At 34.4% G+C, this 12,953-nt stretch overlaps 1 protein-coding gene and 1 non-coding gene across 4 annotated transcripts in view; one reads left to right on the top strand and one right to left on the bottom strand.

Annotated features, from left to right (window-relative positions):
* The window catches only part of CYSLTR1 (cysteinyl leukotriene receptor 1), a 21,547-nt gene extending 13,033 nt beyond the window's left edge, over positions 1 to 8,514 (top strand). Inside the window, exons 1-3 of one of the 3 annotated variants that reach the window (XM_011384930.1) lie at positions 1,233 to 1,275; positions 4,028 to 4,113; positions 7,366 to 8,514. In XM_011384930.1, the coding sequence (XP_011383232.1) occupies positions 7,393 to 8,415 (1,023 nt within the window). In that variant the 5' untranslated portion in view covers positions 1,233 to 1,275; positions 4,028 to 4,113; positions 7,366 to 7,392 and the 3' untranslated portion in view covers positions 8,416 to 8,514. Of the gene's footprint in view, positions 1 to 1,232; positions 1,276 to 3,767; positions 3,817 to 4,027; positions 4,114 to 7,365 lie in introns of those variants that run through there. The other 2 variants (XM_011384931.1, XM_011384932.1) reach the window with 2 other exon arrangements.
* Positions 8,515 to 10,397: 1,883 nt separating this feature from the next.
* LOC111733774 lies at positions 10,398 to 10,497 on the bottom strand. The gene has a single exon (XR_002778167.1). It is a non-coding gene; the product is annotated as a small nucleolar RNA SNORA36 family (small nucleolar RNA).
* Positions 10,498 to 12,953: the final 2,456 nt, after the last annotated feature.

Consider the following 12,953-nt stretch of genomic DNA (forward strand, 5'->3'; position numbering starts at 1 on the left):
ATGGATATGAAATCTTGCCTTCTGTAACAACATGGATGGATTTAGAGAGTATTTTGCTGAGTGGAGTAATTCAGACAGAGAAAGACAAATGCCATATGATTTCACTTACATATGGAATCTAAGAAACAAAATAAACAAAACAGAAAAAATCTCATAGAGAACATTTGAAGGTTACCAGATGGGAAAGGGTTCAAAGGGGTGAAAAAGGTAAAGGGATTAAGTAAGAAGTACAAATTGGTATTTACAAAATAGTCATGGGGATGTAAAGTATAGCATAATGAATATAGTCAATAATATTGTAATAACTGTCTGTGGTGTCAGATGGGTACTAGAAATATCAGGGTGATCACTTCCTAAGTTATACAAATTTCTAAGAACTATGTTGTACATCTGAAACTAATAAAATATCATATGCCAACTATAATTGAAAAATAAAAAATATTTTAAAAACATAGGACATGAAACCATAAAAAAAAGAAGAATGGAGATAAAAAAGATCAAAACTTTGTCTCAAATTAGATAACAGCAGAAACTGGAGTAAAATTGGGAAGGAGACAGATCCCTCCTCCCTCATTCCCAGCTTCCCAGGTTTGTGCTGTTTTCCCCATCTTTAATTTTAACTTCAGTGTCTTCAGGTCTCAGATTTTCAAAGCCTTCCTGCTCTTACCTGTTGACCTCATCAGCTTTAACAAACCCTCCCAGACTCCTTTTATCTAACTGAGATGACAGGGGCTGATAAATGTGGGGCTTGAGAGTTCAAAGACAGTGTTATTTTAACAGGAATCAAAGCCTGTTAGAAACTCTGCAGAATTGATTTCAGTCATCAGCTAAAATGCAGATAGATTGTTGATCCTGGAACCCCAAAGCCATATGATCAAGTAGGATGGACACCTTATACAACATATAATAATAAAAGGAACCAACAAAGTTGACTTTATGAGTTTCTCTCTTAAAGATCTGAAGAATGGTGATCATACTGCCAGAACCAGAGGTGTTATAACTTGTAAAACAAAAGGGGTAAGGCAAGAGAAAGACGTGTGAGCCTAGAAAGTGGGGCAACTTTATATTTTATGCTACCTGCTCTTTTTTTTTGTAAGGTAAAAACTAAATCAAGGTGGGAAAACATACCCCGTTCTTCATAGATTTACAGAATGGAAAATTAGAAGGGAATTCAGAGATCATATAATACAATCTTATTGAATTGCAGATAAGTGAAGAGATCATAGGGAGGACGTGATCTACCCAAGAACACAAAATCATCCACCAGAGCCTGAGGTAAGACCCAGGTCTTGTGCCTACCAGTCCTATGAATTTTCCACCATGCCCATTGTCTTTCTCCATGCAAGGATTCCCTCTGATTTTGATAAGACATCAGTGAAATAATATAGAAAATTCATTAATTAAAATCAACCATTATTTTAAATGCATGGCACTATGTATAGCATGAAATACAGAAAGAATAAGCCTTTGTTATTGCCCTTTAGGTCTAGTGGGATTAGGATGGGAAGAATGGGGAAGTTTAAACTGAATATCTACAAAAATGACTTTGACACAAAACAATAAATGAAAATTATCAAGAAAAGTACAAACAAAATACTATAGGACTTTAAAGGAGAGAAATATTAAATTGGGTTGAGAAGATCAGGGATGGCTTTTTGTTTGGCTAGAAACAAACAGAAAAAGAGGCACTACTACTATCTTCACTTAATAGGTGACACCAGCCTGGGGACTACCTCAGGACACTTGTAGGTCACCAGCTCTACCTGAACCACACTTAGAAAGCACAACAGTCATTCTAATTTATAGATAGTTCTATTGCAGCAGCAATAATGGATATGGTATATGAATTGAGACCTTAAATTTTTAGATTATCTTTGGGCTCTCTTATTTACCTCGTTCACTAGAGCTTGACCAGGTTACATGTTCAGTGAAGGTAAGGGCTTATGGAAACAATATATCTCCAAATAAAAGATCTTATGGAAAGAATATATATCCAAATAAAAGATCTAAAGATCTAAGTAACTCCTGAATTCAATAATTGAAATTGAAAGTCACATATACATGCTTTTACTTTATAATTTCACCTTCACCCACCCAATCACCCAGGTAAGAATGATAGAATCCTGCTGAAGCTGCTGTCAGAGATGAGAGTCCTCAAACTGAAAAAGGAAAGAGAGACAAAGAGTGAAAGTATTCGGTGCTTGCTAGGTGCAAAACAAAATTACAAAAAGAAAGCATAAAAGGCACCTCAGAATCCCAAACTTGAGGAAACACTACACTGCTGCCCAGACAACGCATACACTTGTGCATGTAATAAGTGGCCTAAATTGTAATTGTACAGCTACCATGGAAATGGATAAATAGTATATTAGTCTGGTAATCTTAAACTTCTCATAGATGGTTCTCAGAAATTCATTAACTTTCTTCTACTTTCCACAGTAGGGAGAAATAAAGTTTAGTCTAAGCACAAACTGTGAAAGAGCCAAAGTTAATTTTCTCCAGATATAAGATACAGGGAATCATAGAATTTCAGGATTAGAATGGATTTTTTTTAATGCACATGAAAGGAGTGAAATCTGAATAACACATATAGATTGTACCAATTTCTTGGTTTTAATATTGTACTACAGTTACGTAAGATGCTACCATTGCCGGTAACTGGGTGGAACCTGTCTCTGTACTAACTTCCAGTGAATCTATGATTATTCCAAAATAAAAACAATACTATTGTGTAAAGTGGTAAAAAAAAAAAATTTGTTTCAGTCAATGTTCAGTTAGTATATCTTTATTAATTAGAGAGACCTAGGACAAGCTAAACCTTCCCCCCCTCCAAAAAAAAAAACAGTTTACTGCCTGAGTAAAACAATATAAAAGCAACTCTGTTTGAGTAATTCCCCATCTTCAACCCATACTTCACCCAGACTACTAGTAATAGGTTACCTACATCAACTCCCTACCTGAAGAAGGAGGGAAAATTCAGAGAGAAAAAAGAAATTCAAGATCTGAAAAATGATTATCTGAGTATAGGGTGGACTCAAACAGCAATATTGTAGCCGTAGGTTCAGGTTCCTCCTTTTAAAACTTGTCTAAGTTCTATATATTTTGTATTTCCTTTATTTTCCTTTTGATTTCTTTTTTTTTTTTTTTCAGTAGAGTTCCTTTGGAAAGTTCCAGCCTATTTATACTTGTTAAGAAGAAACTGAAGGAAGATGTTTATTTTGTTGGCACTTAGACTACAGATAAATGAAAAGTGGCAAGTCTCTCAGGTCTCTGCAGAGAGGGATGAAAGTTGCTACAAGGCAATGCAAATTCAGAAGAATAGTGTTAAAGTTGCTACTGTTCCAAGAAAACCCTTCTTTGCTTATTTCTTGAAATTTGTTCTACCTTGGTAGATTTTCTGATATACTTTAATTGAAAAGAAGAGACATACACTTATAAAAAATTAACTATACAAACTACAAAACAGTTGGTCTCCAAATATATATGCCAAATTAGTGATAAAAAACAATAATTATGAGCTTTTAGGGAGAAGATTCCAAGGTCCTCTAAGCTACCTTTCCTTCAGGGAAAACTGTCCCTAAGCTATCTCAAACAGATATACTTGATGTTTTTAATGTTGTAATACCTCTTCCTAGCAAACTAGATTCTTGGATATGAACTTCCAATTTCCCCTTTGAACTTTATAACAAACTGTTTAGAAGAGAAAATATGGAAAATATCGTGGTTTCATAAAGGAATTTTTTTTTATAATAATGTGTTCATCTTTAGATACAGAAGCTATGTGCACACAGCAGCAAACATCCGTGATCAGCCCTGGTCTGTATTTCAAGTTTTACCCCTGGGGATGTAAAAATAAATGGAGAGAAAATGATGAGGCACAGAATCCAATAACTAGTCCTAAATCTGTCCGTAGAGATTTGATGTCCCATTACACTCCCTGGATCTATGCCTAAGGCTACTAAGCTCCCATGACCCTTCTGGATTGCCTCTAAGGTCATTAACTTCTTTTTCGATCTTATGATTTCAGCTTAGGTTTCATCTGATATTACATCATAAGAGGCACTGACCACTAGCCAGGAACATTTGTAAAGACTATTGCAGTGCCACAAAGAGGTATGGCTCCATTTCCTAAATGATTCTTGTTTTATCAACTTGCAAATTATCTTAACTGAGTAACTCCTTCATTATCTGCACTAAAATTTAATTTCATTCATGTTAATTGCTTGTTTATATTAACCAATTAATAACCCATTAGTTTTGTGCAAAGATATCTCCTTCCATACTGTATTGTAACCTCTCCACACTTCTGAGCCATCACTCTTCTCCCTACCAGACTGTGAACTGCTTGAAGGCAGGGATGGGATCTTAGACATCTCTGTATCCATATAGTATGGGTGTCATTATTGGGGGAGCACAGTAAATTCTATAAAAATGAATTAAATGCTGTTTAAGACAAGCAAAGCCATCATTTGTAAGAGTGGCTTGAACTAAATGATCCCTACTCCTCCAGGATTTATTGTTTGAATGTTTTAGTAATTTCAATGGCTTAATATAAGTCATTGACTTTACTTAGTTATAAATAAACAATTGAGTCTAAGTGCAGAAATTACTAGAAAGCTTATTTTGGTCTTTAAGGACTGGAAAGCTTATTAACAGGACTAAAGATCATCTGTTTCTTTGGGGTTTTTTTTATTCATTTATTTATCAGTTTTATTTGACATATTTCATTCAAAGATCTGGGAATTTCTAATTTATTTATAATATTTAACAGGTAAATAAATGAAAAGCTGTTAAGATGTGGATGTTTTTTAATCTTACAGTTAGCCTTAAGATTTAGTGCCTTCCTTAATACTTTGGGAAGAACTCAACAGAGCCAGTTCAGGCTCTGAGACTGGAAAGTTTCTTAATTATATTGGAATGAAAAGATAACTCGAAGTGATTTTAAATGATAAATAATACTTTCAAATGATAAATTTGTTCCATCATTCATTTACTCATTCACTCAATTAACATTTATTGAGTACTTTTGGGTGACCTTCATATGTGTTAGCATGGTGTGTGATATCTCCTTATATATCAACCAGATAGTCTGTGAAAGAAGATAACATATGCATACAAATCATTTATCTGCAAGATATATTTAAAGTCCCTTAAGAGGGAAAAAGATAGAAATTACTTTGGATGGAAGCTAAAGGAAGGCTTGGTCAAGAAAGTATAATTTGAGCTTAAGGATGGGTAGTTTTTGCACATAGATGGAGGAAGGGGCATTTCAGGAAGAGATACATGGGAGAAAAAAATACAGGCAGGTGAAAAAATATGTAGCACATGTCCCTGGTACAGTAAAATAGTTATTTCATTGAACTTTAGGGTGTGCAAAGGGGATTAGTGAGAAAGAAGCTAGGAAAGTCCAGTTGCACCCAGACTGTAGAGAGCCTTAAATAGCAGGCCAAGAAGGCTGGATTTTATTCTGAAGGCACTCAGGAACCACTGAAGGTTTTAGAGCAAGGATGTGACATAATTGGAAGCTGTAATATGGAAAATTATTCTGGAAAGAGTTTGTGGCAGGGTATATAGTGAGGGTTAGTGGTGGTAGGAAGGACCAATCATAATTATCTAATCTTTCTAGTGCAGTTCTTAAAACAAAGGCTATATCAAAAATCTCAACAGCACCATCTAGTGCCTCAAAACGTAACACTGCCCAGTGTGGGGAAAACCCAATACAAGGCTAACAAAAAAAGACTAGATTAAGTTTAGGCAGTTTCTCTTTCTTCCATAATTGCACCTGAGTTCAGAGAACAAGTGGTGAAAGAGGCAGGTAACTGGAGAGCAAGCTGAAAAATAATGCAGAGGTTGGGAATAGTGAACTAATTTTTTGCTGTAATATTAGATATCCACCCTCAGGATGATTCATCTTCAATTTTTTATCATATACCAACAGTTCTTGGTGAAAATAATGGCATTTTTAATGAAAATAAAGAGTAGAACAACTAGCCAGGATGGATGGATGACACATCTTCACAGCAAATATAATTGCTAGCAGTAGTAAGTCCAAGAAGTTACATCCCACCTATAACTACCATAGCTGTCTGTTTCTGTATGCCTAATGCAGACACAAGATCAGACCCCTCCATTGCTGGCAGTTCTTCTTGCATGCTCAAGCAGTCTTCTCACGTTACAAACCCCAACTCCTCTCTTACAAGGGAGCAAGAGCTGTACAGAAGGCCAACAAATTAGACTTCAATTGAAGGTTATCTACCATATTATATGAATTGCTCTCACTTTCTTAAAGAACGAAGGAAAAGAATCTGGAGGAACACTAAAATCACTGCTTCCACACTAACTTATCCTCATTTCTCTCTGATCGGAGCTTGTTTATTACTCTGATTGACTGTCTTGTTATAGCTGAACTAAGCTAGACCAAGGAACAAAATCTTGCTATAACAGAAATGACTATGTAGTGTCGAACAGTTAGACTTTGAGTGTGAGTCTAGGAAGAGAACAAGGATGAACAGCCACAACAGTATTCTTACCCAGAAAGTATATTCCAACTAGTTATGTTACATCTTTCCTCAGAGCCTTAATTTATGGTACAGATTTTTGAAATGCATTTCACCTATTTGGAACTATTTTTCTCATTAAAATAACTGGATGGTTTCTAAAATTTGTCCAGCCTTAGTGTTCTGTGGCTCTAAATAGAGTTAACCATGTTCTAGATTAAGATTATTTCCCAGGAGAGAGAGTTCTATTAATAACAAATCTGATTATTCTCCCTAGGTAGGAGCATCACCCAATAGATGTTACCTAGCAAGTCCTCTTCTTGGGAGAACCATGCTTTTTCACTCAGATTTTATTTTCCAAAAGAATTCAGTGCTCTTCCAATAGATAGATGATAAGTAGATTGATGATGATGATGATGATGATGATAAAGAGGTAGTTTGAGATAGATAGATAGATAGATAGATAGATAGATAGATGATAGATGATCAATAGATTCACATTTATAAAACTACTATTTTTAGAGATTTTCTCTAATTGAAAAACTCACTTAAAAGGAAGATTTATAGAATAGTCCTAGAGTAATATGACTTAAAATAAGGCAGAGCTGTTTTAGCTAGGTCTTTAAGATTAAGAGGAAGTCCATCAGGCAAACATAGGTGGAAAAGGAGGAGAAAGAGTGCCTATAGGACCCAAACCCTTCTCCTGGGGTCAAGGTACAGCTGAATCCTTCCTCATTGCCCCACAACCCTTGCTTCCCTCCATGGTCAAAAAATATACATAGTGACATTATAAAGTGAAACCTTAGTACCTCCTGTAATTTATGGCCTGGTAAAAATTGACAAGATTTTTTATATATATATATTGTAGGCACCAAGCAGACATTCCTAGAGAAACATGGATGGAGTTGGAAATCTGACAGTATCTTCTGCCAGTAATAACACATGCAATGACACTATTGATGACTTCCGCAATCAAGTGTATTCCACTCTGTACTCTATGATCTCTGTTGTGGGCTTCTTCGGCAATGGCTTTGTGCTCTACGTCCTCATAAAAACATATCATGAGAAGTCAGCATTCCAAATATACATGATTAATTTAGCAGTAGCAGATCTACTGTGTGTGTGTACACTGCCTCTCCGTGTGGTCTACTATGTTCACAAAGGCATTTGGCTCTTTGGTGACTTTCTGTGCCGCCTCAGCACCTATGCCTTATATGTCAATCTCTATTGTAGCATCTTTTTTATGACAGCTATGAGCTTTTTCCGGTGCGTTGCAATTGTTTTCCCAGTCCAGAACATTAATTTGGTCACACAGAAAAAAGCTAGATTTGTGTGTTTTGGCATTTGGATTTTTGTGATTTTGACCAGTTCTCCATTTTTAATGTCCACATCTTACAAAGATGAGAAAAACAACACCAAGTGCTTTGAGCCTCCTCAGGACAATCAAGCTAAAAATTATGTTTTGGTCTTGCATTATGTGTCATTGCTTGTCGGATTTATCATTCCTTTTATTATTATAATTGTCTGTTATACAATGATCATTTTAACCTTGCTAAAAAATTCAATGAAGAAAAATCTATCAAGTCGGAAAAAGGCTATAGGAATGATTATAGTCGTGACAGCTGCCTTTTTGATCAGCTTCATGCCATATCATATTCAACGCACCATCCACCTTCACTTTTTACACAATGAAACTAAACCCTGTGATTCTGTCCTTAGAATGCAAAAGTCAGTGGTCATAACCTTGTCTCTGGCTGCATCAAATTGTTGCTTTGACCCTCTCTTATATTTCTTTTCAGGGGGGAACTTTAGGAGAAGGCTGTCTACATTTAGAAAGCATTCTTTGTCCAGCATGACTTATGTACCCAAGAAGAAGGCCTCCTTACCAGAAAAAGGAGACGAAATACATAAAGAATAGTATAAGCCCATCTCCAATGCAAATCAATGAAAAAGAGTTTCCCAAGCAAGTATTATCTCAAAACATTTACAACAAAAATAAGAATTTCCATTAATAATTCACAAGTACTAAAATGAATGTGTGCCTGTAAATCTATCTCATTTATGCATCCACATTATTAGAGGTCCTACAGATATTTTGAGTGTTGAAAATTCAGTCTACAACTATTAATTAAATTAATTGTTTTTAATCATTTGCCAGAAGGTGGAGAATATTTGTCTGTTGGCACTATAAAAAATGAGTCCCAGATTAAGGTTTTCCCCCTCAAATAAAATCTTTAAAAGGATAAGAACTAGCCTTTTAAGATATAAAGTTAGCAAATAGTTCTCAATCATACTAATATATCTCTTTGTGCACATGCCATCAGATGAGAACTGGAATGACCCAAGAGCTACATAAAATGTACTGTCACCCTCTTCCTTTGTAGAATTGACTTGCTAGGCAAAATAGGGCTATTTCTTCAAGAAGAGAATGTGCAAGTGCTGGAAGAGCCTAGTATTCAGCCAGATGTCCCTAAAGGCTCCATGCAATGTACAGTCTGAAAACTGAGGAAGATTAACCTGGTCAAAGGCTCATTTGTGTTCAATTTTCTTCTGCTCCTGCCTCAGGCCCGCCAAAGGAGAATGGTGGGATTTTTGTTGCTTATTGAAGTTCTTATAGGGAATTCTCCTCCTACACAACACATAGACCTTCCTTAAGAAATCAGAGACAACTGGCATTCCTATATTTGAATGGAAATAATTAAAAATTTATCTAAAGAATATGAAAAGGGGTCTACTTTTCTACATGCTTATTACTAGAATTGAAATTAACTAAAATGGGTTTCTAAATAAAAATTTGAATGTTGATATTACAAGTTGTTTTAAGTACTTATATTTATGCATATGTGTATAACTATATATATATGTAAGAGATTTTGCTCTATGATATGCATTTATTAGTGGAAGTTAATTATAAACTTTATTATTGTTTTATACTTTTTACTTTTTTATTGGAATATTGACAGGAATATCAAGGATATGTTTACAGTGGATTTTATATTATAGTGGAAGCTTTGTTCTTAAAACAGGATAAACAACTTGTTTATGGCTGAAATATAATATTCATGAACAAGCTCTTGCCGAAGTGTGGTCTGTTCCTTAATTCTGTGTTTCAAAAGGCACATTACATCAGAGGAAATAAATGATAATGGTGAAGAAAAAGGAAAGTTATGAAAGAAGTTCTTTCTGAATCCGTCATGTGTATGTTATTTCTATTTTACTTCTAATGTTGCAAACCCTTAGGAAAAAAACTCAAAACATAAAGAGAGAGGACCTCTAAGGCAGCAGTTCCCAACCTTTTTGGGACCAAGGACCGGTGCTCCTATGAGAATCTAATGCCTGATGATCTGAGGTGGAGCTGAGGCGGTGATGCTGGGGAGCAGCTCCAAGTACAGATAAAGCTTCGCTCGCTCACCCGCCACTCACCTCCTGCTGTGCGGCCCAGTTCCTAACAGGACACAGAGTGGTACCAGTCTGCAGCCCAGAGGTTGGGGACCCCTGAAGTCTAAGGCATAGTAATAACTAATGCCTATTTATTTTTGTTTAACATACCTGAGATTTGGCAGTACCTATACTTTTACACTAGACTATCTTTTCCTTGACTGAGACAAAAATCAAATGTAATATTTATCATAAAAATCTGTCCTCATTTCTCATTTACTAAGCTTTCTGTCACTCAGTAAGTATAGTGTGATATAAGAGCACTACATTGGAAGCCAGAAGACCTGGATATCCATTATTTAGTGGTATAACTTTAAGCAAGTGACATAAACTCCGATCCTCAGTTTCCTAACTTTTAAAATGGAAATAATACTTGTCCTGCCTTTCTTGCAGGACATTTCTGAAATTCAGATGTGATCATAGCATACATACATATGTTAATATACATATATTAAAGGTTTTTTTTGTAGGCTGGGAGATAAATGAATAGAGTAATATTTTCTATCCAATTATTTTTCTTAGCCTGTTTCAATGTTCCAAAGTTTAAAGTTTTACCTTAAAAATATACAATGTGATATAATTTTAAAGTATTTAGAGATGGTTTTGTTACTTAAATATACTGATTCATATTTACTATACAAATTTTAAATTTTGAAAGAATTAGAACAAAATATGACCATAGTTAAATTCTATTGCACATAAAAGAATCTTGTTATTTACCTATTCCTACCTCCATATTTTTGCCTACATTCTCATTTCCACTCACTGTTCTACTTCCTCCCACACAGAAACATACCATACATCAGTCACCTACAAGGTCACCATGAATTTGTTATTTAATATCATATGAATTTATAACATATACCACACTGTTAAGTACTTAATTTTTTCCTCAATTTTCCCATTGTGTTAGTATTTTCTCCCAAAATGGAATCATCACTTTGTGGAATTATCAATACCTTGAAGTTGAAAACTATGCCTTTAAATTGTATCGCCTAATATTTATTGAACTTCTACTCTGTTTTAAGTGCTTTATCTGTATCGATTAATTTAATGCTTAAAACTGCCTTGTGATGTAGGTACCATTATTACCCCTGTTTTCCTCATTTAAAAACTGAAGCATAAAGAAGTTAAGTAATTTGCCCAATGTCAGATAGCTGGTAAGCATCAGAACCAGGGTTCAAATCTAGGCAGTCTGACTCCAGAACTCAGGTTTTTAATTTGTTATGCTATCCTTCTGGACCATTTTCCACCTTCAAAGTGTAAGCAAGCGTCTTTTAAATGATTTATTTGTTCATATTAAAAAACAGATTTATTTAAACTATATGCTTAAATTTTTTAACTACATGAACACATGAATCATGACCTTTAGCTTATCATTTTATTTTGAAGAACATCATGAGAATATTATATACTATCATAGAACACTGACATTAGAAGGACTTTCATGTTTATAATTCCTAATGGCTATATAATATCCTGTGGCATTAACATGCCAGTCTTCACACACATTCCTTGGTCTCTAATGGTCCTTTCAAACTTTATCAGCTAGCCAAGCTCTCTTTCATTACACACTTAGATTTTTATTCTGTTAAGCCAATATAGTTGCTGTATCTCAAAAAAATGATTTCATATTTTAAATCTATGCTTTGTACTTTAGTCTCCAGAATAAATGTAAATGGTTTTGTGTACTGAGACTATAAACTTTGGTATTCTCAATGGTCAAATTTTTCTGGCTTTTCACTCAAATGACTTTATTTTTGTATTTTAAGTGACTTTTAAATGGCTTTTTGAGATAATTAAATATATCTCTCAATATCTACTTCTTATAACCTTTTAGTAACTCTAATGGTATAAAATTCAGAAGCTTGGAAAGGTGAGATTAGATATCAGAAAATATAAATTTGTGGGCCTTTTTTAGTAAGGAAGTAGGGGGAAAAAGCTCACTTATTCTATTCTATTTCATGTGCATAACCTGGGTTAGATTGCCTTTGCTTGATTGAAAATAGCAAAATGTTTTCAAGACGCCAAACCCAAAACATTTTCTTTGATCCCTCCTGGAGTTCTGTTACCTCAGATAAATCACAAGACCAATTCTAACTCCTCATTCATCTGTTCATTACTTCTCTTTTCTCTGCACTGTACATAATCCCTTAATATATCCCTTCATGATAATTCTACTAAATCCAAGAATGTTTCTATTCTAAATTACAAAAGCATAAATTAAATTTTATCAAACAGATTTACATGGATCACTTCCTCAACTGACATTTAAACTTGTATGTCCAAGTATCTGACCATTATAGTTTCTCTTGATAACTAGTTACTTGATCTAGGAATTTTGAATCTCACTAGCACTATCTTGGAATTTTAACACAACTAAATTATCCTTATGGAAAACTGCCCTCTGGCAAAGAAAGTTATATTATTAACTATACAAAAAAATAAAGGTTTTCTATTGTCAGTTTCTTTGTACTCTGGGTAGACAAAAATGATCCTTTCGTTCCTCTTAAATATGACTACATTTGTTTTGATGTGGTGGCTTTTTTTCACCTTGCTAACTTGAAATATTAATGGTCTCTTGAAGGCACAGGCAGATATGAAAATTAAAGATTATAAAATGTCTAAAAGCTCATAAAAACAGATTATTCTTCCTGCAACTTTGGCAAAGAGTAATTCAAATTACTACCTAATTCTAGACTCCCTTAAAAAAAAAAAAAAAAAACTTCAAACAACTGACAAAAAAAAGAGAAAGTTTATCCCCTTTTGTTTTTCCACATAGTTTTCATTTTTACTAGATAATGGTTATAATTCCTCAGCTTAAGATTTGGCTCTTTCCTCCACTCAGAGAAGAATTTTCATTGCTAAAGGATCACCATGAAAGCTCTTCATGTATCTCGATTTTTTACTTAAATCTAATTATTAAAACTAATGTCTTGAAATCTAACTATAAGAGCATTCCAAAGCAGATCCTGTAGCCCTGTGGGGCTTAATTTCTGACTCTGCCTTTTTCCACTA

This window comes from Pteropus vampyrus, unplaced genomic scaffold, assembly GCF_000151845.1.
Source record: "Pteropus vampyrus isolate Shadow unplaced genomic scaffold, Pvam_2.0 Scaffold635, whole genome shotgun sequence".
NCBI lineage: Eukaryota > Metazoa > Chordata > Mammalia > Chiroptera > Pteropodidae > Pteropus > Pteropus vampyrus.